This window comes from Coturnix japonica, chromosome 2, assembly GCF_054131305.1.
Source record: "Coturnix japonica strain WE chromosome 2, WE-NBRP24, whole genome shotgun sequence".
Classification (NCBI taxonomy): domain Eukaryota; kingdom Metazoa; phylum Chordata; class Aves; order Galliformes; family Phasianidae; genus Coturnix; species Coturnix japonica.
Window position 1 is genome coordinate 123,697,210 of NC_140664.1, and position 26,751 is coordinate 123,723,960.

The 26,751-nt window shown below is 48.9% G+C and overlaps 2 protein-coding genes across 2 annotated transcripts in view; one reads left to right on the forward strand and one right to left on the reverse strand.

The window, feature by feature from the left end:
- Nucleotides 1-1,220: 1,220 nt before the first annotated feature.
- On the forward strand, nucleotides 1,221-2,576 carry PTF1A (pancreas associated transcription factor 1a). Its single transcript, XM_015853054.3, has 2 exons — nucleotides 1,221-1,971; nucleotides 2,060-2,576. Exons 1-2 carry the CDS (start codon nucleotides 1,347-1,349, stop codon nucleotides 2,260-2,262), a joined length of 828 nt encoding a protein of 275 aa, XP_015708540.1. The 5' UTR covers nucleotides 1,221-1,346; the 3' UTR covers nucleotides 2,263-2,576.
- A 12,056-nt stretch (nucleotides 2,577-14,632) lies between these two features.
- Nucleotides 14,633-26,751, reverse strand: part of C2H10orf67 (chromosome 2 C10orf67 homolog) — a 35,966-nt gene continuing 23,847 nt past the window's right edge. The window contains exons 9-13 of the mRNA XM_015853298.3: nucleotides 23,250-23,353; nucleotides 23,096-23,155; nucleotides 19,253-19,340; nucleotides 18,245-18,328; nucleotides 14,633-15,563 (exon numbers count right to left, since the gene is read on the reverse strand). Of these exons, the coding sequence (XP_015708784.2) occupies nucleotides 15,552-15,563; nucleotides 18,245-18,328; nucleotides 19,253-19,340; nucleotides 23,096-23,155; nucleotides 23,250-23,353 (348 nt within the window). The 3' untranslated portion in view covers nucleotides 14,633-15,551. The remainder of the gene's footprint in view (nucleotides 15,564-18,244; nucleotides 18,329-19,252; nucleotides 19,341-23,095; nucleotides 23,156-23,249; nucleotides 23,354-26,751) is intronic.

Consider the following 26,751-nt stretch of genomic DNA (forward strand, 5'->3'; position numbering starts at 1 on the left):
GGAAAGTCCCTTGAAGTCGCCTGAGTGTTGGTTTGTCTCTGAGTGAAGGTAGCACCGTCCGAGCGTTCCGTGCGTCGTGTGTGGGAGATCTGCACGCGTGTTTCCAGGCACGACACCTTCACACACAGCGGGGACGCGATGTGCGATGGGGCACACGTGAAGCCTTTACCCACTGGGAGGAAAGAGCGGCTCCTGCTGTCAGGAAGCGCTCGCTCCGACGCCGGGCGGGGCGGACAGTGAGCGGGGCTTCTTCCCAAGTGTCCCCCCCTCGCCGTGGCGGTGGCTGCGGCCACGCGTGGGCTCGTCCACGGCCTCGCGCGGAGGTTCCCTCCCTCCCGCCCGCCCTCAGCGCAGTGTGAAGGGTTGTGCGAGGCTCTTTGTTCCCCCCGGGACTCGCACGTCCCCCCCCGTTATCACGGCGCTGTCAGCCGCTTTGAAGTCACGGTCATTTGTTACTTTGCGGAGCGGCCCCGGCTCGCTCCGCTGATAGAGGGGCTCGCTTCCCCCTCCGGTTTGATCTCTGCCTGCGCCGTGCGAAGCCACTTTCGATAAAACCTCGACAGCCTTTGCCGGCAAAATATCGCAGCGCTAATGACAGAGATAATCCTTCCCTAATCTGACGTGTAATCCATTTCCCCGCAGTGAGAATTGTGAACGCTTTCATCAGTGAGAGTCCGTCGGGGAATTATTAACCGGGCCTCAGCCAAACGGGACGGCTGAAGGGAAAGGAAAAACGCGGCGCGGCCCCGTGTGCCACACACCGACGGGGCAGGGGCGGCCGCCGCGGTGCAACTGGATGTTACACGGCCAGCGCCGCCCGGAAAGCTTCGCTCTTGCATGTCGCCTCCGGCCACCGCACGTTCGAGAGACGCACCGGGGCCGCTCGCCCGACGTGCGTGAACCGCGGGCGGCTCGGAGCCTTCGACGGCGCCGTAGCCCGTCCCCATTGGACGGTGCGCCGCCCGGGGCCGGCGGGGCCGGGGGCTCCGTCTCCGCCCGCCCCTCGCCCCACGGCATCCCGGAGGAGCCCCCCGCCCCCCGCCCCACACTCACCCCCCCCCCCGTCGAGGCGGGGGTTGGGTCGGGCGGCTCCCCCGGCTGGCGCCCATTGGCTGGCGGCGGCGGTCACCGGCACGCGCCCGGGGATGTCGTTATAAGACTCCTCGCGTGCCGGCCCGCCGCTCCAGCCGGCTCCGGCTCCTCCCCGGAGAGCGGCGGCACCGGGCCCGGCCTCCCAGCGCGCCGCCGTTCCGCCAGGGGCGGGGAGGGGCGGGGGCCGGGGCGGCCGCGAGCGGGGCCGGCGGGAGCGGGCGGAGGCGCGTCCCGGAGGGGCCTCTGGACGGGGCATGGAGACGGTGCTGCTGGAGCACTTCCCCGCGGGGCTGGACTCCTTCTCCTCGCCGCCTTACTTCGACGAGGAGGACTTCTTCCCCGAGCCGCCCCCGCGGGAGGCGCTGGGCGCCGACGGGCTGCCGGAGCCCGACGTGGACTTCTTCGGCCGGCAGCTGCACGAGTATTACCGCGACGGCGGGGACCCCGACGGCGGCTATTGCTGCGAGGCGGCCGCCGCCGCCTTCCCGCCGTCGCCCGCCTCTCCCGGCTTCGCCTACGAGTGCTGCGGGGCGGCGGGCGCGGGGCTGCTGTCGCCGGGGGGGCGGCTCCGGGCGCTGGGCTCGGCCAAGCGGCGGCGGCGGGAGCGCTCCGAGGCGGAGCTGCAGCAACTGCGGCAGGCGGCCAACGTGCGGGAGCGCCGGCGGATGCAGTCCATCAACGACGCCTTCGAGGGGCTGCGCTCGCACATCCCCACGCTGCCCTACGAGAAGAGGCTCTCCAAGGTGGACACGCTGCGCCTCGCCATCGGCTACATCAACTTCCTCAGCGAGCTGGTGCGCTCCGACCTGCCGCTGCGCAGCGCCGGCGGGGACGGCCCGAGCCAGCCCAAGAAAATCATCATCTGCCACCGCGGCACAAGTAAGTGGCCCCCGCTGCCGCCCGCCCCGTCGCGGCCCCCGCCGGGGCGGCCTCGCCGTAACCTCCTGTCTCTCTCTCCCTCGGCCAGGATCTCCTTCCCCGAGCGACCCCGACTACGGCCTCCCCCCGCTGGCCGGCCACTCGCTGTCGTGGACCGACGAGAAACAGCTCAAAGAGCAGAACGTCATCCGGACGGCCAAGGTGTGGACCCCCGAGGACCCGAGGAAGGCGAACGCCAAACCCTCGCTCAGCGACATCGAGAACGAACCCCCCCTCGGCTTCGTGCCGTGAGGCTGCGCCCCTCCACCCCCAATGCTGCACGGACAGACCTCCACCCGAAGTGTAACTTAAGATTCAGACTCTAAGGGCAATCAAACTTATTTATCTATTTATTACGGAGTAGACATAATGAGGTAGAATCGTCTGTTCTGAATGTATAATTTATATAATTTATGGTGATTTTTTAAAGATATGCAATAGGTTTATCCCACCAGCACTTTTTTTTTTTTTTTTTTTTTTTTTAATGCTGGGACCTGTGAAAATAATTTATTGCCACGCGCGGACTCTTCCTGTGTCTGTGAATAATAAACCCGGAGCACACCTTCTGAGCAGCGTGGCTGTGGGGAGCGCTCCGGCTCTGCTGTCTCCCGGGGCCGCCCTTATAGTGCCGGAGGGACGGCGGGGGAGGCACTTTCCATTTTCTCTCCACCCCTTCTGACGTCCCCTCCTGAAGTGTTTCCAAGTGATGTCTTTGTCTGTCTCCAGGAGGTCCCGTCCTTTCAAAGCCTTCGTTCTGCTCGTGGTTTCCAGCAGAACGTCCCCTGGTCCTGCAATACCCCCCCTGCGAGGTTTGCCCCCCCACCCCCGTGCCTTCATTCCCGGCCCCGCAGCCACAGGGGTAGGCTCCCATTTCCCCTCCCGCCTCCAGGCTGACAAAGCTCTTCCCAGAAGTGCCGGGGAAGGGGACAGAGCGCTGCCGCACCTGTAGAACGGCCCCCACTCCCCACGCCTCGGGGACACCGCAGAAACGAGGCGGGGGAGGGTGGGTGGTGGTGGGAGGGAAAGCTGTCGGGTAACCGGTGGCAGAGAAACTCTGGGAGCTGTAACTCAACTTGCCGGGGGGCGGTCGGGGGTCCAGGACCTGCACCTGCCCAGGGACGGGAGTGGGGGATGGGGGCAGCGAATGCCACCGACGAGGGCCGAGGGGGAGGAGGGGGGCGACCCAGCGTGGCCCGGGGTGGGGAGGGGGCTCGGCCCAGCGCCGCAGGTGCTGTTTTTCCCGTGGCATCCGCGGATCTGCCCCGACGGCGCGGCCCCGACGGCCCCCGGGAGCCCCAGATGCCCGGCCCATGCCGGAGCAGTGCTGTCCCAGGGAGGGACAGGCAGATGGGAATGGACCTGGTGAGCCGAGGTGTAATTATTCATCATCATCATCACAGAGAGCGCATCTCTCGCTGTCTTTTTTTTTTTTTTTTTCAAAGCAGCCGCAAAGTGGGAGCAATATGTTGTATGCATGCTAATTGCATTAACCTAGTTAGACACATTTAGTTCCCTAGCGCGGATGGCATGGATCTATTCCAATAGCAATTAGAGGAGCTACTTACCCACACTAACGCGGCCCGGGGAAGGCTCTTCCTTATTTCTTTGCTAGTTTTCCCCGGATCCCGCAATGCCGAGAACCTCGCACCGTCCTGCGACGGAGGGAGGGAGGGAGGGAAGCTGCGCCGGCGGCGTTGAACTTAAACGGGGCTCTTTGAGAGAGAAAAACGCCGACCTATAACTCGATCTTGTCCTGTATTAGGACCTCATTAAACACAGAAAGTCGCTTTGGCACAAATGCTTCCATCAGGCATGTAATCTCATTACACTCATTAGAAAGTCAAATGGTAGTCGGACTTCGGCTTAATTATAAGTTATGGAAGTGTCGTACCGCTTCCTTCTGTGTATGGCCCCGTCCGTCTCAATTGGCTGTGGCGATGCGGTACCCCACCATTAAAACACTACAATCATTGTTATGGGGCACCTTTTCTTCGGCGTGCCACTTTTTTTGTGATTCAATGCTTCAACACATCCTTTAGTATGGTGCAGATGAAGCGGAAGAGCCGGCCCTCGCGGGGAGAACACCAGGGTCTCTATCTTGTCACTCTCCCGTCCCGACTTGCCAAGTCCCTTTAAACGCGACCTTCAAAGAGACTGACAGCTTCTTTTGACTTCCTCAGCATCCATTCACCCGAGCGCCGCGCTTCTGCGACAGAATCCCGCAGCAGAAGGGGCGGCCGAAGGGCCCGTGCAGGTCCTTGGCCCGGAGGGAGCGGGCGGACCCGGGTCGCTCCCGCACACGACCTCGGGGCAGTGCTGGGCTTTTGCGGGTGGGCAGCGCGACGCGGCGCGGGGCAGCCGCCAGTGACGGCCATTCAGCTCCCACCGCCTGCCTACCCCTTTTCTTCTAGCGGCCGCGACGGGGGGCAGCTCCGGCCATCCCCCCTCCACCCCCCCGGCCGATAAATGCCTGCTGTACCCCGCACCGGGAGCCCCGCAGCGCACCGACGGCCCCGCCGGCCTGTCCTCAGCCGCGCTGCCCCGACGGCGCCCCTCGGGGGTCCGTTCAAGGTGGAGAGGGGGCACCCTCGGGGCTGTTGAGAGGGGAACGGTGGAGGAGGATCCCGAGCCCGGTCGGACGGGACGGGGGGAGACGCTTGCGAGAGCCCCGCTTCCCAGGCGGGAGCACGGTGTGCGGACCGGTGCTGCCCCGCGAGCCCGGCGCCCGCGTTAATTGTATCCCGGTACACGGCCCGCCCCGAGGGGTCCGCTAGGAAACACAAAGCCCACGGGCGGCAGCGGAATGAGAAGCGACGACGGGCCCTGCCCGGCACCCCGAGGCGGGACGGGGCGGCGCGGCTCCTTCCGCAGTGCGAGGCGCGAGGCCGTCGGGGCACCGTGACCGCGGCCCCCGGCGCGGTTCCCAGCCCCGCAGCTGCCCGCCCGCGCCCCGCACGGAGCCGCCCGGCCCGGCCGCCCCGCCGCCCGCATTCACGCACCCCTCGCGGGCACCGAGTGCCAGCTGCGAGCTCTGACAAACACCAGTTGAGTGTCCCCGGGTAAATGTCCCTGTTTCCAAAGGCGTGCCGCAGCCGGTGGGAACGCCCCGAGAGCGCTCCGCGCCGCCGGGACCTGGAAGCGCGGGCGGGAGGCGATTCCCACGGAGGGGCCGGGGGCTGCCAACAGGTGCTCGGCTCCGGCGGAGGGCGACGGGGGACTCCGGGGAGGCCGAGCCTCGCTGCCAGCAAGCAGCCTGCGCCGGCGCCTCCGGCTTTACATGGCGTGGAAGCCGCAAACAATCGCAATGATATCTTTATTGCTAGGTTCATGTCCTGGGCTATAACATATCAATCCCTGTCGTGGTTCTCTCGGATGCACCTGGTATTTCAAACTTGTTCTTTTTGTGCTTCTGGGTCCTGGACTGCAGCTGCCTAAAGCGAGCAAAGAGAGAGGCCCTTACAATGTGTCCAAGACGTGTTGGCATGGTTTGCTTGTCTTTAATGTACCATTAACCATTGTCTTTACACAATATGGGAACTGTAAAGCATGACATGTGTTATAATAAAACACATTTTCAATGATACACTTGGACTCGGGGCTGGGACGCGAGCAAACAAACAGGCCCAAACCTTGTTTTGTCTCCCTCGCTGAGCCCACTGGCAATTAAACTTAAGACCACTGCTCTCCCCCGATCGGCCAATTAAATTTTACGTCTCCTAATTTTTCACATAGAAAAAAAGTCTCGGGGCTGGCCCCTAAAGACATTGATTTTCTTGCTATCACCTGGCGCTCAGACCTTAGTTCCATTTATCAAGAAGGGAAACGTCAGGCGTTACATAAAGTGACTCTGTTACCATAAGGCTCTCACCATCCTGCCCCATTGTTTTCCCTTGTTAATAACTCATTACCAGGATTTAACAAATCAACCATTACATATGTTTTGTGTCTCCATATTTTGATCCGTACGATTAAGCAGATGTTACGATTGAAAATTGAAAAGTCCAAGGCTACTCTAGTCTGAAAGAAAGAGGGCAGCCTCAAACAACGAGCTAACAATGAGATTCAGAAGATCTTCAGAAAAACATTTACGACCAATAAACAGACTCCAACCTGCTCCATTTCAACCATTGTGCGCCTTTGGGGAATAATTAAGTTTAATAGGAATAGGTCCGCGGGGTTTTCAATGCCAAGCCCACAGGTGCGGGGTGGCACGATGAATGATTCGCCTGATTTTTGCCAAGCTCAAGGGCCCTTCTCGTGGACTTTCAAGCAGATACGAAATATTGTCATTTCTTTTAATTCACGGCATTACTTTCAGGCCGAACAAAGGGGCGGGGGGATGAATGGCTCCGGCTGTAAATGAAGCGCTCCCGGCCGCCGCGAGCCTCGCCGGAGACGGCCCGGCGGGGCCGAGCGCGCCGCTCCCGCCGCTCGAGGGGGCCGCCCCGGAGGGCACCGAGGGCCCCGCGCCGCCCCCGCTCCGCTCCGCGCCGCCCCGCGCCCGCCCGCGCCCCGAGCCGCCCCGCGCCCGCGCCGCCTCCCTCCCCGCCGCGGGACCGGACCCCGCAAGGGCGCGCGTGCGCCCCTCCGCTCCCCGCCGCTCTCCGCGTCGCCCCCGCGCCCGGGAGGAGCCCGGCGGGGCGGCCCGGCTCCGGGGGCGGCTCCCTGCCGCGGCCCACGCCGCCTTTCCCCCGCCGTCGGGGCCCCCGCGGGCGGCTGCGGGCGACGGCGGCGGGGCTCTCCTGCCCGCCGCTCCGCGTTGCGCATGGAGGTCTCCAAGAGGGGGCCCGGTTGCGGGGCGGTCTCGGAGGCGAGGGCGGCGGCGCCCCGGAGCGGCGGCTCCGCCGAGGGCGGCCCCGAACGGTTCCCGGCGAGGGGCCGCGGAGCCGCGCCTCGGAGCCCCGTCTGGCGGCGGCCCCGCCGAGCGGAGCGGGGTTCCCCCCGGGCGGTCCCTGGGGTGGCGGCGCGGGCTCCGGAGGCAGCGCTCGGCTCGGCGGCGGCCGGCGCGGTGTCTATCGGAGCGGCGCGGAGCCGCGTCCTGGGGGGCCCCGCGGGAGCGTCCGTTCCACAGCGGCCCCCGCGTCCCCCGAGGCCGCCCGCCGCCCCGGCGACCTCGTCTTCGAGGCTTTCCCGTGCACCTGCTCGGCGCGGCTCGTTAACGCTGAGCGGTTTGGAGAGGCCCGGGGTGGCCCGGCCACGTCGCTCACGGCTCGGGAGAGGCCCCCCTCGCGGCAGTCCCGGAGCTCGGAGCACCTCCGGACTCTCAGCCCGGCTACACCCTGACCCGCAGGGCACACCCGGCCGGGTCCCCCGGCCTTCGCCGCACCACCAACCCCAGGAGAAGTGGCGCGACTCGAACCTGAGGCGCAGCCGGGCGGAGCCTCCCTGCCCCCGGGGCGAGGCAGCGCCCCGAGGCTGCGAGGACGGGCTCACGCCGCCGCCACCTCGAGCCCCGACGGGGATCCGGAGCCCTGTGCCTCCGTGCTGCGCGCCGAGCGGACGCGAGCTACGGGCGAGCTACGGGCGGAGGAACTCCGCGCCTGGAGGGCGGAGGGGGTGATGAGAAAATGTCTCATTCGGACGCGACGGAGAATTCCCTCCCCCGCCCCCTGAACCCGCAGGGACCGAGAACGGCCGCTCAGCGCCGCAGTTGCCGCTCTCCAGCCCTGGTCGGAGCGACGGACGAGGGAAATCCGCCGCCCGGCCTCGGGGCTTCCCGGAGTACGGCGGTGTTCCCCCGACGGCGCCGACCCCAGCCCCAGGGGATGCCTCGCGTCCCAGAGGAGGGAAGCGAGGCCGTCCGTCAGTGCTCGGCGCTTCTCGGGCAGCCCAGCAGGTGCCTGGCCGAGGCCGGTAGAGACTGGGAGAAAAAGGACGTGGTGGAGCGGGGGAGCACGGAGAGATGGGACAGGGCCGGGTGGCAGCGAGCGAATAGCGACAGGCGCACCCCGACGGGGCGGGCGGCTCGACCCGGAGGCTCCGCGATGCCTGTTGCACCTCGGCGAGCTGCCCCGAGCCGTCCTCGGGGGCACGGAGACGCGTCTGCTCCTCAATTAACCACGAATGCGGCTCGCCACGGCTTTTGCTGCCCGCCACCGCCCGGCACGGAGCACTGAGGAGGGGCGGCCGCTCCTCAGCCGAGGCTCCTCGCCCCGGCCCGGCCCCGACGGCTCTGCCCGTGCCCCGCTGCGACAATGCCGCGAATGCGTCGCTGTCAGCGCGCCGGGTGACTGATGAGGAGAAGGCGCGTAGCTCTCTCCAAGGTCAAGTTGAAGATCCCGGTGGCGGTTTCGCTGACGAACAATGCCCGGCTCGGGGCCCTCGTGGGTTGGGGGAGGGGTGGGGGGCTCCCGGAGTTGGTTTTTCCACCCTCACCTCCCTTTTCCCGTTCTTCCCCCCGTCTGTGCCCAAGGGCTCCTACAGGGGCTCGGTGGCACAGACTCGAGCTCAGCGCGGAGGGGCGCGGGGCCGCGGGGGCAGTGACGGGGGAAGGGGGGCGGCTCTGGGCAGGGAGGGCCGCGCACAACCCCGCATCGCTCCGCGCACAGCTCTGCTCTGCTCTGCTCTGCTCTGCTCTGTTCTGCTCTGCTCTGCTCTGCTCTGCTCCTCGGCAGCTTCGCTCCGCGTTCCGCCGAAATTTTCCAAACGGAGCGGGGCTGAATAAACCCCTCGGCCCTCCTCTCTCTCTCCCGCTCGCTCCGCTCCGTGATGATTGATATTTTTTATTCAGCCAACTTTTATTTACCTTGCAAAAATGTTCGGGACAAATGTGATAAATTACAGATATGCAAATTTCTTTGAATGGCGTTGTAAGTGTGTCTCGCTGGAGCTGAATGCGGCCTTGCAGTCGGTCTGCGCGCACTCAGGACCCCAGGGAGCTGATCAAAGCACCCTTTCTCTTTCATCCCCAGTATTCTCCTCCGAACTATTTCGATACAATATGTTTCCATGATGCACTCAATGTGCGAGGGACACAGGACTCATTACAACCTAGCTAGTTCTGCCGACCCCTTTGTTCCGAGGCATAAAGTTAAAAAAGGAGGAGGGGGCGCGGGGGGAGCTGCCCGTTGCCAGCTCTCTGAAATGTTAAAGCATGCGTCATTTTTCACCAGGTCTCGTCTCGATATCCTCAAAAGACAAACTATGAAACCGGCCTCGGCCCTTCTGGCATTAATTACGCCGCTGTCCGACCGATCTGTTTTTCCTATTATATGCATTTCTCAGCGGGGATTTTTTTTTTTTTTTCCGCAAGACTAATGCAGCTGCGAGCTGAGTATGAATGCGTTTCATCACGATAGAAAAAGATCGTCGGAAAGGCTGAAAAAGATGTCAAAGTCCGAGGCGGCGATTTTCTCGCCCTCCCCTGTCCGAGGCAGAGGCTTTGGGAAAGCGCTGCGTGTTGTTATACAAACGGCTTCTGCCTCGAATTCGCAGCTCCTCAGAGGGGAAAAACTCAGGACAGAAAAACGAGGAGGGTTCGTGTTGCGGGTTATATGTGCTCGCCGGGTGCCCGTGCGCGCAGCGCGTCTTCTCTCGCTCTCTCCCCATCGTTTGGGGAAGCGGTGGCGGTCGGCGGCCCCCACGCGGGACGCTCCGCTCGGAACCTCCGCTCGGTCCGCTCGGGGCAGCGGCTCCGGCGGGTGACAGTCAGAAAGAAGCCCCATTTCGGCGGATGGCGTTTGTTTAGGGGCTGATTGGTTGACGGAAATGGCTGGCAGCCAGTTCTGGGAAAGATTCCAGACCTGACTCCGATTAACCCTCTCTGGTGAAACTCTGCTGGAAACCAACTCACCAGCAATTGCCATTAATCTACTTACTAATTAAGCCAATTCATTTCTAAAGGAGAAAAATTCCTTTCTTTGGCCAAAGTGATGGGAGGAAATTTGAAAGAAGCGCCAAACTGTGTAACTGTAATTCAGCCAAGGACTGCTAAAACGAGGTGTTGATATATAGCTGGAGATTTAAAACAAGTTTCTAGGGCAACAATCCTTTGGAGGCGGTGGTATATAGTGCATAGTAGATGAAGCTCGAATAATGGTGGACCGCAGTGTGCAATTGTACGGACGTTGGTTGGAACCGAGGCCGCGTTTCCCAATTAAGCCCTTCAAGGCTTTGACTCCTCCGATAATTTATCCGCCTCGTTGCAGCGCTTCGGCCGTGGGCGACTGCTACGGGACTTAAAAACCACCGGGGCGGAGGCATCGCCAAACTTTTGCCCGGTGTCAGGGATGACACGTCCGGGTCTGGAGGCTCTGAAGGGCCGGGGGCCGCTCCTCGTGAGTCTCCTCTTTAGGCGAGCAACTTATGGCTCCCGAAGAGCAAAGGCCGGGGAAGGGGCCCAAGGAGGAGCAGCCGAAGCCCAGCACCCCCGAGAGAGGGGAATGGGGTGTCCCTTCGCTCCTGTGGACCATAGAGAAAGCCTGGGGGTGAAAGCCACCTCCGGGGGGGAGGGAGGGTGTTGCCGGGGCCCCGCCTGCCCCGTCCCACAGCTCACTCCCGCTCCCGTTTCCGTGCCGGACCCTCTCGGTACCGCCAGGCAGAGGCACGGAACGGGACAACAGGGACTCCCCGACGGCCACCTCCGCGTGCGGGAGCAGACTCATTCGAGGGCGGGTGGTTTTTAGCGTTACAGTTTCCCCGCGTTTGGTTTTTGCACAGTGCGGGGCGGGTGGATGACAAATTCAGCGCTCAAGGACTCCGAGACCGGGCGGGGAGGCGGCGGTCGGAGCGCTCCTCTCGGAGGGAGGTGGGGGCTGAGCCCCGGGCACGGCCGGACGCCAACGGGGACGGAGGGGTCTCGGGAAGCGATTCCGTCCCGAGACGCGGTGGGAGCGGAGCCCGGGGCAGAACCGGGGGACGTTTCCTGGCGTCGAAACTCGCCGCGCAGCACCGGTAGCGACCTGTGCGCTCCTATCGCGGGCAAACACCCAACTTCTGCGTTTAATCTATCTCTGAGATCATAAAAAATAGGACGCGATAACCTAAAAAGACTAATGACATTTCACAGGTAATGCAATTTAGAAAGCAACACTTCCATGTTTTCTTTTCCAACAATGTGCATTTTTGTAAACTGCTATAAATTGCAATTCAAAAGCCCTGATCTCGCCATCCCCAATCATTTTTTATACTGATCAAATGAATGCAGATACTCCCATTTGGGAGGGGCGACATGACATTTCCCTCGGCAGTTCTAAACAGGTCACGGACCTTTCACAGACCCTAAGGCAGTGGGAGGGAGCTCTTTACGAAACCGTGTAACCAAATCAAACCAATGGTTACCCCTTTTCAATACCGTTGGAATGGTTTGCACAATGCTATTCACATAGCAGCAGAGAAACTGAAAGGATGGTCATCCAATGGAAATTTCTTTGCTTTTGTTTAAACTTGCGGAGCTCAAAAATACTAGAAAACAATTACTTTTTGTATGACAAAAAGATAAACACTCTCCGCGCAGCCGTGCGCGTACGCCGCAGCCCTCGGCGTGCCGAGATATTTATCCACGGAGGCGCACACATGTGTGTGGGGATGTACATTTATCGGAGATGTTGCTTTGTTCGAAGCCATAGGCACAAAGACACAACATGGCTGCCCTGGAGATGACCTATTGCTTTCAAGTTGCTTGAACACATCAGAATTTCTATTGTCGAGGTTGATTAATTGTAACTGATAAGTTACCATGAATAAAGATTGTTTTTCTGTTTAATGTGGTGGGCCTGATTTGGTAAATGCTTCATTCATGTAGCCTTGCAGCGCAGCATATGGGCGAGATTCATTCAGTATCGCAAACATATACAATTTATTATGCTCGTATGGTCACGGCCAAAAGGCCTTTCTATTTTAATGACAAAGTTTGAATGAAAAATTCCATTTAAAGAGTCACTAACGTTAAACGTGCCTTTGTGATTTATTCCGGCTCCCGGCTGCCGGTGAACCGAGCGCCCGGGGCAGGGCCGTGCCCGCGCTCCGCCCGCACCGCGCACCGCGCATCGGCGGCGCCGGGACCCGTAGAGCGAGGGCGGCGGCGGACCCACGAGCGGCGCCGTCCCGCGTGTCGAGCAGCGCCTTCACCCCGTCCCCGTCGGGCCCCGGCCTCAGCCGGTCCCGCTGTCTGCCCCAGGCGGGGCGGGCGCTGAGTGGCCGCGCACCGACGCCAGGTGTGGGAGTAGCAGAGGGGTCTGTCTGCGGTGTACGGGCACGCGGGGGATGCTGTGCTGATAGCCGAGATAGATGGTTCAGCCCCACGCTGACAGGAGAATTTTTTATTCTCTTTTGACGCTGATTAAACTGTGTGACTATGATCTCTTTGATTTCCTCTTGTCATGGTTGATACTCCTTGTTTAAAACTTTCTTAAAAATAAATAAAAAGAAAGAAGGAAAGAAAGAAAGAAAGAAGGAAAGAAAGAAGGAAAGAAAGAAAGAAGGAAAGAAAGAAAGAAGGAAAGAAAGAAGGAAAGAAAGAAGGAAAGAAAGAAGGAAAGAAAGAAGGAAAGAAGGAAAGAAGGAAAGAAAGAAAGGAAGGAAGGAAGGAAGGAAGGAAGGAAGGAAGGAAGGAAGGAAGGAAGGAAGGAAGGAAGGAAGGAAGGAAGGAAGGAAGGAAGGAAGGAAGGAAGGAAGGAAGGAAGGAAGGAAGGAAGGAAGGAAGGAAGGAAGGAAGGAAGGAAGGAAGGAAGGAAGGAAGGAAGGAAGAAAGAAAGAAAGAAAGAAAGAAAGAAAGAAAGAAAGAAAGAAAGAAAGAAAGAAAGAAAGAAAGAAAGAAAGAAAGGAAGAAAGGAAGAAAGAAAGGAAGAAAGGAAGAAAGGAAGAAAGGAAGAAAGGAAGGAAGGAAGGAAGGAAGGAAGGAAGGAAGGAAGGAAGGAAGGAAGGAAGGAAGGAAGGAAGGAAGGAAGGAAGGAAGGAAGGAAGGAAGGAAGGAAGGAAGGAAGGAAGGAAGGAAGGAAGGAAGGAAGGAAGGAAGGAAGGAAGGAAGGAAGGAAGGAAGGAAGGAAGGAAGGAAGGAAGGAAGGAAGGAAGGAAGGAAGGAAGGAAGGAAGAAAGGAAGAAAGGAAGAAAGGAAGAAAGGAAGAAAGGAAGAAAGGAAGAAAGGAAGAAAGGAAGAAAGAAAGAAAGAAAGAAAGAAAGAAAGAAAGAAAGAAAGAAAGAAAGAAAGAAAGAAAGAAAGAAAGAAAGAAAGAAAGAAAGAAAGACAAACTTTGAACTCCCTTCTGCTTAAAAGTCCTCTACTCTCCAGAAAAGGGACTCAAAGCAGCAAAGAAAACCTCGCTCAACAGGAAAACCATTGAATAATGCCTCCACTCTGCTGCCTGCCTCTGGGGTCTTTAGATCCCTTTCCTGCCCATTTGAGGGGACTTCTAGAATTGAATTTAACAAAATCATCACCTTTGACAGGCAGGCAAAGTAGAGCTTATGGGCCACCACGAATAACTGATTAAACATAGGTTTGATATCTGTGAAAAAAAAAAAAACCAAAAAAACAAAAAACACCCCAAACCAACCAAACCCTTGAAAGAGCCCTTTCAAGCATTTTTAAAATTATGACCTCCTAACCTTTTCTTCCCCTTTTGACAGAGTAATTTGAAACAGAAACAATGTAATCTATCAAAATAAGTTGTGTTACTTCTGTAAATCAGATATTTATGTTTGAGCTTTCTCTTGCTGACAAGCTGTAAAGGCCCACTGTTATTCTAAGGGTTTATCTCTGTGGTTCTTGTCTTTTCTGCTCATTAAGAGTCTGTCTACAGATTACAAAGTCAATAGATGCAAACACCAGACTGTGAGAAAAATCTCCCTGGGTACATAAAAACCAACAGCAGTGGATGCCATACAATGGAAAGCATAGATATTTGTAGGTGTTCAGTTTTATCATCTTCAAACAAGAGTAATGGGAGTAAATATTGTGGCAAAACTTTGCCTTCCAGTGTTGTGCACTTCCTTTTGTCATTCCCGGAGGCTGATCTGTAGTTATCATCAACCTTTCCTAATGGCAAATTTAGTGAACAGTTTAACTGAACTATGGTTTACAGGTATTTTGAGTTTCTTACACAAAACAACAGCACTAATAATCAGTCCAGCTGCAACGCAGAGGATCTGGATGGGATAACTCTATGGCTACGTTTATGGGTCATCCTTTAAAGGGATAAATGATCTCATTGGGGCTCATTAATTTCATTAAAACACCCCGAGGGATCCTGAGCCCTGAAAAGGTTTAAGTTGTTAAGAGGTGCCTTTAGGCCTGGAATTTTAGTGTTTTCTTCCCTAATGCATTGGAGTTATACGTACATGTTGTTAATATTAAAATATATACATTCCCAGTATTCTTTTGTCTGTGCTTGTACATTAAATACATTAAAAATAAAACTAGGCAAAACTTCAGCTCCAACCTAATCTACAGTAGAGGGCACTTATGCATGAGCAGGCTGAAGTGCGCAGCTGGGTGAGTGGTACCAAACTTGTAAGTCATATGTTAATTTGAATAATACTTTTTAAAACCCCTGCAAGAATTATGTTGTATCATCTTTAAGTTTTGTGAGAAAAAAGAAAAGAAAAAAACCCGCAAGTATTTCCAAAATGTATTTCCCAAAGGTTCCAAAAGCAGCTGTGTTTCCAAAAGCGGAAAGTTACTCAAGAGCAGGCTGAATTCTGCACAGGTGCTGCTGCTGTTTGTGAAAGGCCCAGTTGCTAATGCTCGTGTAGTAGTTTGAGCACACGCCTTTAAGAGGAATAGCCAAGAAACAAGTGAGGCACAAGCTTAAGAAGGACATTTAAGCAATCCTGTCACGCACATAAATTCATCTGTTTATCATGTATTTTTAAAGCAACAACAACAAAAAAAGGCATACAAAATCATTAAATAACTTCCCACTGACTAGAACTCATGCAGTCTTTGCAGAATGCCGTTCTACCTTTGGACAAAATGACATCTGCACGTATCAGAGATACTCTCCCCTGGCTGTTTGCAGACAGGTCTCTGATAACAAGCACTGAGAAGGGCTGAAAGGCTGGCTGCTGGAAAGGAAGGGCAGCAAGGCCATGGCTTCCATGGAGGAGCTGGAAGCCGTCTCCGGAGCTGGTGTTTCTACCTACGGCTCCGGCGGGGCCGTCGGTGCGCGGCCTTGTGCGGGCGTGGAGCTGTCTGAGGTGCTGAAGCGCGGAGCGGGGCGCGGCACCTGTCCGTGGTGCTGAAGCTCGGCGTGGGGGGATGGCACGGCCTCAGGTAGTTGTGGGCCAGGGGGACTAGCAACTGTCTAGGACTTGGGTTCGATTTCTCCCGTCTCTCTTTTCCACGAAGATCAGCACTTGTTAAAATGCGAGCAGCAATTCTTTTCAGAAAAAATGACAGTCAGTAGACGGAGCTTGTTGCAAAAGAAACATCGAAACTGCCCATATTTGTCCAGATCTGTTTGGGAGATCTGGTAAGAGAAAGGCTTCATGTAGGCAAAACTGCTAGAAGATTGATCTCTGCTTGCATGGAAAGAATCAAACTGAATTACTGTGTGGCTTCTTCTATGAACAGTATGAAAAAGCACTACAGCACACCAATATTTTTAATCTTGGTCCTGTTAAAAACAAAACAACAATAACACAGAAAAAAAACACAGTAGTTCATAACCTGAATTCCAAGTCTACTTATTTGTATATTATTTGGCTTTATAACTGTTTAATTGTACTTAGTATAATCTGCTGAATATAACAAATACAGCCTCACATACTTCACATAGTTCTGTGTAATGTGTTTTATATTTGATTCATGGAGAGTCTTGCATAATAAGGGTGATCTTGTTTTGAATAATACAACATTTGTCTCAAACTCATGAAACACTGGCAATAACTAAGAGCTTCTAGTAACAGTGCCTATCTGGACAAGTTCCTGCTTGGTAGGTATTTAAAGGGGTTATGCATTTATTAGACAGACTTCAAAGAGTAAAGGAAACTAGTGTTAATTTGATTGTATGAAGCATCCAGCCTCTAAAGTTACTGGACTTTCACCTGCTTATCAAGAATGCACTCTCTCTCATGTGGAACTAGAAGAGCCAGAAACACACAAGTATCCAAAACATGCCTACTTGCTTAATCAGAATTTAAAATACCTATGTTATAGGATTCCTGCAAGTCCTCTGTTCCTGCAGATCCCAAAGAATCCTCCACTTGTATACTTGGTAGTCATCCCCAGCAATAATGTAATAGATCTGAGTCATTTTGAATGTAGCCTTCCACATGGGGAAGAACTGACACTCCAAAAACATAGAGGACTAACTTAGCTCTTATTTCATATTTCAGCAAACAGCTGACTGGAAGGAGGAAAAATCTGGTTGTTCACAAAATATTGTGACGTAAAACGTATTATTCATAGCTGCCCTTATCGCTGCTTGTTACTGATTACAGCAGAGTCAATGCTAACTGCAAAACAGTAGAGGCAACTAAATGTTTCCAGGACTAAGACTGCCCAAGGGATCAAACCTGTCAGAAAACTATCACACTTGTGATACCTCTAACTCATTCCAAAATAAAAGTAGTTTGTATGTACAGAATCAGAATAACAGAAGAAGAGCTACATAAGAATAACACAAGGAGTACAGCAATATTCAAAGTAAAAACTTGCATGCCAGAATATATAACAAAACCAAAGGGAAATATTTAAATGACATTCATGCATTTACAGATAAAAATGCAGCAATGCTCTGTATTTGCATAGTCAGAAATACATACGAAAATTACAACAGATCATTTAGGCATATGTAGTTGATTCTAGAAATCAGCACAGCTACTTGAATTAAACAATGCTATTAACATAATGATATTGATATTAAGCATCTTGCCAGAGAAGAAACCATAAGGCATCAGTAAAGAAATTGTTGTACTACATATGAAACAAACAAACAGCCCTCGGAATGATCCTGCTTTTTTAATAAACCTATAACTAACATTAGCAACAACAGAGATGGAGTGAACAGTATAGTGCTCAATTGCAATTACATTTTAAAAATTATTTCATAACAGAGATATTGAAGAGACTTTAGTATTATAGTCATGCTGCATTGTTGTTGTGTATTTTTATAGATGTTAAAAGAAAAGGTAAAAAAATTATCATAATGTTCTTTAAATGCAGTTCAGTGGTGACATTAGAATTCAGCACTGAAATGGCATTATGTTCATCTCTTTTATCATGGGAAGAGAGGACTATTCAGAATCACACAGACCTCTAAGTGTTGGAAGGGATCTCTGGATATCATTTAGTTCAAACTAACTGCTAACACAGTTTCCCTAGAGTAGGTTGCACATGCAAGCATACAGGCAGGTTTTGAATATTGCCAAAGAAGGAGACCCCCCAACCACTGCATACATCAAAGGTTTGCAATAAAAAGATATTTGGGGAAATATGATTATGTTCAAGTATATACTAAAGACTTAGAAATGAATACTTAAATTGCAGAATAGGGTATGTTGCATCAAAGATTTCAAATTCACCATCTTCAAACACTGGCCATTTTTATTGTGTTTGGAAGCCTAGGAAATTTATCTGTGTCTTCTTTCTACTCTCCAGTAGACTGGGAATAGAGCGGGAGCTAGATGAGAAACATTTTCCTATTGAAGATCATTAGAAGCTACTGGTTTATTGTAACTTGGATCCCACCCCTGAAATTATCTGATCATCCATCAACTGAGGCATTAGGCTTCAAAGAAAAAATGCGGTGTTATTATTTTGGGCAACTGTGCTATTCAGAACTTTAGAATGTCATTTATTTCTCACTTAAGTCACTCTGGTTTCCTATTTATTTTAATATCAGATGAATCAAGCTACTATCAGTTGTGTTACTCACAGAGACAATGCTAATTTGGTTCATAGTCAGGTAGTTACAGTTGCAGCCACAAACATCTATTTATTATTTCAAGTTACACTAGCTTTGAAACTGAATGTAGATTGCTTTACATAAATGTTACTGCATGTACACGATATCAAACATTTGGAAGATATGAATATGTTAAATATTACTATAATGTAAAATGCATTTACATAATCATAATTCATATTGTAAAGAAAAATATCTCTGTCTCAGCAACAAGACATTGTTTGACATTGAGAAATTCTTTCACTGAAACAATTGCCCATTATGAGAATGATGAATGTTGATTCCTGGATACATCGAAGTCTTATGCTTCACAAAGTTGTCAAAAATGCTACCCCCATTTACTGCAGAGAATATCTAAGCTTTATGTTCCGAAAAAGAAGAACGCTTACCGAAGTTGAAGGTAACTGTGAGCCAGCTTTGAATCTGTTTGTGCCTTTTCTGTCATTTTCAATACAACAAACAGGGCAAACCATCTATAAATGGCAGACCAGACATATATTAAACACATTTTAATACAGTTTAGTTTAAGCATAAGAGCTGATAAGCAAGAAATAAACATTAATAAAAGATTTTGAAAAGGATGCAACATTTTTTACTCTTATTGAATTTGGAATTGCAATGCATAATCTTTTATAAATCAGAAGAATATACTTTGTCTTTTCATGAATTGCCCATTTATTTACAAGAGGAGTTGAATATATTTGCAACTAAAGTTGATATATTAATATCCTATGTATGTATAAATGTATGAGATATACTTCCTTTATCAGAAGAAAATTCAGCTGGAGTAACTGAAGTAACAAGTCTGTGCAAGTTCTGTACCTTAATCTAGGGTGTATTTCACCCTATTAAACCTCTCCAGCAAAAAGGGTCTAAATGCCACTCTTGACTCATACACACTCTCATAGGAGGAGGATGGATAACTTTTTAGGAGCTGCTCTCCCTGCTGTGCTAAGACATACAATGTGAGTAGCCCACAGAGCAAGAAATGCACTGAGTCTTAAAGTTCTAATCCCTCTACTTTCTGTCAGGTGAAACAAGGGGAAGTCTATAGTTTTAGTCCAAATTCACAGTCTGAAAAAGTTATCATTAAGGCTTTTTCATGTGCTGCAGATAGACATTATGTCAACCTAGTGATTTGTTCCATCAAATGTAAAACTTATGCGATATCTGTACACATATTAAGTACACAATATTGTGCTGTGGGCAGCTGAGCATATCCAGCCTTAACTATCTGCCTTCATTGGATTTACCATTCCACAGTTTTTGCTATCAAAGGCGTTTGACTTTACGCTATAGGCTGGCTTCTATGACTTGTTATATTAGAAAAGTCAACATGACTTTCAATAAAAACATAACAATTAAGAAAACAATCCAGCTGCTGTCTCTCTACTTACTGTTTCACCAGGAGATGTATATCGAAGCGCTAGTAGCTGGCGTTGCAGTGTTTGTCTAAGAAACATCTCGTCCTTAATTGCATGCAGACTGAAAAATATCTCACATTAAAAGAACTTACATTATGCTGCCATTCTTAAGAGTTACAATACATAACATTAAAGTTTTAAATTGCCAGTTAGAGAAAACTATCTTTTCCAGGGGAAATAGTTAGGGAAACACTATTGGTCAGCAAAAATAGTGCAAATAACTGGGAAGAATTCAGCAATCTATATACATTAAAATGCCATTAATATATTATATGAAGTATATTATACTAAACACATACGTAACAGATCCTAGACAGTGGAAAAATCTGTGAGGAATAGAAACAGAACTGGAATTTTAAATACTGTCATTTTTCTGTCTGTAAATTTACTGTATCTTTAACCACCGAGAGCTGATACTTTATCTAATCAATGAAAATTGCTACCTAATTTCTCAAGGTCCAGCTCAGGAGGTAATTTGAACAGCTGTATGTTTTTTTTCCTCTTTCCGTACAATACTGATACGGGAATTTTAAATTAAGGTAAGCAAAGGGAAAATAACTAAGATGAAAATTGTACAGGGTGGTAATTTTTTTCTTAAGTAAGGGTAATAGTTTCGATGATTTGGATTATTTTCCCTATATTTGTCATGAGAGCTTGATAACAGACATTTAAACAGCCTCTTGTGCCACAAAATAAGCATACAAAGTTCAGTTGCAGTTAAGTAATACCAGAAGACAACATGACATGATATGACTCAAGTCTGTGACATTTATAACTACAAAAACCATTTTACATTAATTAGCACCTTTCACAGCTGTTACACCAGAGCGGGTAGAGATAAAGTTTGTGTCTAGCTTCACGATCAGAACTTCACAGATCTTTTTAGCTACAAATAGTAAATTAAGAAGGAAGTAAAGGAAAACTTGAATGGATTTAATTCTTATGAAAAATGAAAGAGAACTGTTATTAGAAAGGTCAATCAGAAAGCCTCTCAAAAAGTAATGCTTCTTGTTTTACTGTGTTGGCCACACTGTCAGAGGCAGATGTTGGTGGTATGGCAGTAGGGGTTGAACCTTCCTGCCAATATTCTGGCACATTTTGCTGCCGTGTGAGAGATGGCAGCAGAGGGGCAGTCTGACTGAATGGCATCTGACATGAGACTGCATAGGAAGTAAAGGAGTGTAGCTGAACTGCTCCATATGGATAAAATGGCACCCACTGACATTCACTGATGCTTGTTGAATGTTTCTGGAGACCAACCAGAGAATGTGAGCACAGTGAGGTGGTGGGTGCTGTGATTCAGCAGTGGAGACAGTGACAGTAGGCCAGCTCCAATGGCCCAGATTTTTAGAAGCATGGCATGCAGGCTCTTGTTTGTTGCTGGAGGAAATGAGTAGCTAATGGTGGCAACTGTGTTGAAAAAGAGTGTTTTGTAGGTGTGAATTTGCTCTACCAAATGCTATTATTGTGCTCTTTGTATCAGTTGTCACTTCATTGGAAATAAATAGAGGGCATTACTTTTGGGGCAACCAACATTCAATGCTCTCTAGATATTTTTTCAGGCATTACATCCACCAGGCCACAGTCTTTGGTGATATTCATAAACACATACAAGTCTTTCTGGTCACAAAGGGGCTCACATATTTTATAGTTAAAAATTTAAACTATGAACATAAGAGAATAACAATTTATAGCAAAACATATGGCATAAAATTCAAGGTAAATATGCTGCCCAGGTAATCCTACTGTCATGTAAAAGTAAATTGCACAGTCCATTAATAAACTGTCAGGAAGAAAAAAGAATCAAAAAGTAATGTTTTTCCTTCGTATACACTATCTGTATCTTATCATTAATTGCCTTTATTTAGTCAAAATTAATCTGTTTCCATGATGTGAAAGTTCTTTGCTGCATATAAAATGAGAAATTAATCTCTTTCTTAAGCAACTGATTTTAATGTTCTCCATTAAAAAATGCTCCAGTCCCTGCCCATTCAGGTAACACAGCAAATACTCATTAAGATAGAGCTCAGTAGATAACAATAATAGAATTTTATTTTTCTATTGAGACTTGCATGATTGCTAAGAACACTGATAAGACTGTCATTATGTTATCACTGTATCAACAGAATGTATTCTCATAATTTTCAGATGAGAGGATAACTTGAGGCTAATTTCAATGAATAACAAACTTAACAAGAAGCTCTCCATTGACCTTAGGGGTATTGTATCAAACTGTACAAGCACAAGGACAAATGTTTGCTGTGCAACGGATGTACCTTCATAACAGTTCACCATCTGTAGGACAGGCATTCTCACACCACTGAAAAGTGTTGCAGAGATAAAAAGATAAAGGAAAATAACCACCTGAAGTACAGTAGAGTACGCAGTTGGAGGAGAATTTGTCTTTATAAAATAGGGTATCAGCCCAGTTGGATCTGAAACTCTCTTGAAATTCTCAGAAAACAACCTGTCTGTTGAAGAACCATGTAGATGTGGAGAGCAGGGACATGGTCAGTGGGCGTGGAGGAGGGGGTGGGTTGGGGTTGGACTAGATGATATTTTCCAGCCTTAATGATCCTGTGGTGCCATGATTCTATGATTGTATGATATGTGGATAAGCTATCATGGATCTATCATGGCTGATGAGAATGGTGTTTTTACACCATGATGCCAAATATGTATGTTGCTTTTTCTAAGATGCAGATTGATGTTATGTGTGTGTTTGAAAATTCAGGGTTTCTAGAGATAGCAGCAGGGGACTGCATAGTGAAGAGTGAGCCAAACCTAATGCCATCTGATCTGTGCTGCCCATCGAGTATAGATAAGAGCCAGAACATTCCTAGGGTTTTATCTTGAAGAACTGATTGCTTTATTCCAAATGAGAATATATGAGTGATGTAGTTTTCTTCATAGTGAAAAATTACTTGCCAGTATAAAAATAGTCATAGCACATCTGGCTACCCAAGTGTTTCTTGCCCTTGAAACACCATCAGGGCTTTTCAGTTGTCAGGATTTGTAAAAAGACTGGCTTTAGAACAAGAGGAACTCCTATCTTTTCCAGAGTTTTCAATATTAGTCACAGACTAACAGACAAACAAGGAAATTATGCTGAAGGGGTGTGATGGAGATCACAGTTCTCAACAGTTATCTATGTCTGGGCAGCAATCCATGGAATACTTAGTATTCATTTGCTAGAACTTTGTTACATTTGACAACTGAAGGAAACAAACCAGCATGTTCCAGACATAACATTTCAGAATGCAGAGGCAGATGAAGAAGAAAACCGTCTGAGTAGAAGAGCACACATAGAAGACAATTGCGACTACATGAAAAAAGCAGAAGAAAGTCCTCTCATTCTGGGATAGAGAGTTATTACAGGAAATGTGAAAGCATGAAAGAAGAGAGATGAAAAAGATCTTTGAAAGAAAGAGGAGCATAAGGAAGGAAGTCACGGAGAAACAAATTGGTTAAAGAACATGGGTTTTGGCAGATTGAAACCACATTCAAACATGCTACAGAGAGTCCTCAATGAAAAATTAGTCTATGCACACAAGTTTTGTTTGTAAAACCAATGGTTACTATTTACTGAATCATACAAAATTGCCTGCTTGAAGTGTTTATGATCTGCTACAAGCAGCTGAAAAGTTTATTATTCAACTCAGTGCTATTTAATTCCAATTTTTAAAATCCAGCTATTCTATCCTCTGATTCTAATAACTGCGCAACTGAACAATGTACATAGCAACCTCAATTTTCATGAATATAATTTGCAAAGTCTGTATTTTAGTTTTTATCAACGTTGTTATAATACTACACCTGTTTTGGACAATCTGGAATTTCTTTTTCCATATTGCATTACTTTGCTCAGCTTTCTTTCTACAAAAGATAAAAACAGAAAAAGAAGTGGTTGAAATCATGTAGGGGCTTCTCAAATGTCTTCAAAGCACGTCTTGGAAATACTGACCACTACCTTGCTATGGTTTGCCTCTCTTGACCTTCACATTTCTTCAGTTCCCCATTTTCAGCATTCAGGGACCTTTCATCAGGCTGCTGCTCAGGTGCTACACTGGTTATCTAAACATAAGTAAAACATTTATTTTCTTAATCATCTTGCAAAAACAAATACAGGTTTTGCTCATATGCAGTGTTATTCTTGTGACAAGTTTTGGTCTATTAAACATTTCCAGTACTCTGCTAATAATTGAAAGATTTTGTAGCCTAAGCCAGCAGTTCAAAGTCGGCTCATTTTTTCTTTTGTTTCTAAGAATGGTGACAGTTAGGCAATGCTTTGGCAATCATAACAAAAGCAGCACAGTGGGCCGTTAAATACACCTGGCCTAGGTTTATGTGTCTGAACCTCATCTTAGTACTATGAGTGGGAAAATTACCATTGCCTTAATGTCTTTGGTTCTGCGTGGATGACCTGCCACTAATCAGCTCCAAATCAAGTGTAAGGGCAGGAAATGTCAGGTGCACAGACTTAGAAGGAAGCTGAAGTTCATTTCCAGCGTGGATCACTGGATGGAAGGACATACGCAGATGCCAGTGGAGCACACATAGGGGAGACCTCATTGCTCTCTGCAAGTACTTGAAAGGAGGTTGCAGCAAGGAGAGTGTTGGCCTCTTCTCTTACGTGACAAGTAGTAGGACACAAAGAAAATGTCTCAAGTTGTGCTATGGGAGGCTTAGATTGGATATTAGAAAGAATTTTTTCAGAGAAAAGAGTGGTCAAACATTGGAATGGACCGCACAGGGGAATGGTGGAACCTGTATCCCTGGAGGTATTTAATAGACATGTGGGCATGGCACTAAAGGGCATGGGACTTGGGAAGTCATGTTATGGTTGGACTTGATGATCTTGAAGGTTTTTTCCAACATGAATGATTCTACAATTTCTCTTCATAAGAAGTTCCCATTGAAATTTCATTATCTCCTCAGGCAGCAGTGTTTCAGTTTCATGTTACACTGGCAGATTAGTTATTGCAATTTCTTTTTCTTCTACTTGCAGTGCTGAAATCTAACAGTGGCCACGAAAACCTGGTTTAGTATCCTATAATACTTTTATCCTTCATGAAACTGGAATGCCATTAATTGGGCATGACATGTCAGGAATCTGCAACACACTAACCCATCATCATGGGTCCATCAAATCATCAATTCTCTCTCAGCAAATACACCATTCTCTCTCAGCAAGATTTCATAGATATTACTTTCTCCAACTGTAAGTTATAGACTACACTACACAGAGAAAATAAAAAATCAAATGAAAAACATCAGTAAAGATGAGAAGCCTCAGTCCACTCCTCAGTCATTTCCTGCTTCTTCACACCTCATCCAAGTATGTATTCCTTCCTCCAAGAGAAACGTTCAATCCCTGTTATATTTCCACAGTTCTCCACACAGACACACTGTACTTGAATCTGGTATGTTCTACACTTGTCCGTTTGAATAGAGATTTCAAGTCATCAGTAATGTTTTGTATTAAACCCTGTCCCTTTCCAATCAAGTCATCACTTTGTTTTTTCAGCTGCAGATGCATTCCATTTTCTCTCAAATACACGTGCTGGTGGCTGTGTGGCTACTTCAGAGGTGTAAACATCAGAGTTAAAGAACAGATAGTATCGCAGATACAAGGCAGTACCAAGCCTTTTAAATAAAGACATCTTACTGACATACTATTAAAAATCAAATTAAATTAATTGCAAATAGAAATTATTAGTAAAAGACTTTTAAAAAAACACATGATCAAATTCATCTTCCAACACTGATTTTCACTGATAACACTCCGGATTTCAGTAGCAACACAGCTGGGTAAATGCAGGACTGTAAAAACAGAATTAGGCCCACTGTAGCTACACACAAAATATCAAACTGTGTGTATAATGTTGCAGGGCAGTTCTGAAGTCAGGGATATGCTCAGGGATACGATTTAGTAGAGGGTTGTTAGAGTCAGGGTACTATGGTTAGACTACGGTTGGACTTGATGATCTTCAAGGTCTTTTCCAACCTGGGAAATTCTAAGTCCTAAGATTTCATTTCCAGCTGATTCTTTTAAAGAATTACAGATGCTTGAAATATAAGGCTAATAGTGTTCATGTAACCTTCACTGATCCTCTCACTGACTGCTGGGACAGATTAGGGTAGAAAAAGCTACATTTAAAGGCTTTTAGTTGTTGGAAGATCCTTCGCTCTTGGAACAGTCCCCTGAGGAAGCAGTAGCTGTTCTGAGCTCTAGTTCAGGATGGAAGTCAAAAAGAAAATGGGAGCTATACCCGTTCTTCCCTTAAGAACCTGTATGAAAAAAATGGATTGAAAAAAATAGTTAACTTTAATCCCCTACAGGGATTGTAATGTTTTAACTTAAAAAGAATAATAAAATCTTCTTCAATCTCTGTCATCAGGTGTATCTCTCAAAATGATGCACTCCCCATCTGAAAAGAAGAATAAATATCTTTGCAAAAGTGGAAAGCAAACATAAGCTGGCTAAAAGATCAACTTTTGGAGATAAGTGAAACTCCTGCCCCATGTCAAGAGCATCTCCAGCTCATAGAAGCGTATTAATATGGAAGGAATCTTAATCAAACTTTTAATCACAAAAATCCTTGCTATTTACTGTATGCTTCTTCTTCGGTTTGAAAACCTCAGACAGGCAAATTAAGATTTCATTCAGAATTAAATATGAAATTGATCTAAACAGCAAAGGTTATTTGCCTCTTCCCATCACTTGAATTATTAGTTAGTTTTCATTTTTGCTTTTCAAAATTAGGGTTGTATCATTATAGGTATTTATTTTTGTCAGTCACTCAATTTAGAGCAGAGTGATTGACTAAATGTTATATCCTCTTTAAGCTGATTGAAGCTAATGAAACAAATTTCTGCCCCCTATTGATCTATCCAATGAAACGCTGCTGAAGGGCTGAGAAACTATTGCTTTCTTCTTTCCATCTGATTTAAGTTCCCATGTTAGATTAATGTTGTTCAGATTAGGACACCCCATCCATAAGCCTCCCGAATAATCTCCACTGAGAACCTGAGCTCTCAACAGCCACCCATGGTACATATGCATGGTCTTTGGACTGCCTCAACACATGACCATCTGTCATCATTGCATGGTGCCTCTCCACAACTGGGTCGGACCCTTGCCTGAGGGCATTAGGTTCCAGACAATGCTGGTTTAGATGAGCAGTTTGGTTAACACTACAAGGGCCATCTGTTCCACAGGAAATCCTTTCTCTGTGTCATTAATGAAGTATTTGCAGCACATAACTATATATTTGTCTACTTGTGTAAGCTTTTAGGTAGCAGGAGTTGTGAGGGCATGTTATTTGCAACTAAACAAAACAGTCTTCAAAAATACAAAAATCCACTACATATATTATGTTTACATGTTACAGGTTAGTAGAGATGAAAATCAGCTACATATTTAGCTATGGAAGTAGTTAACTGACTATGGTTTCAGCATGGTTATAACA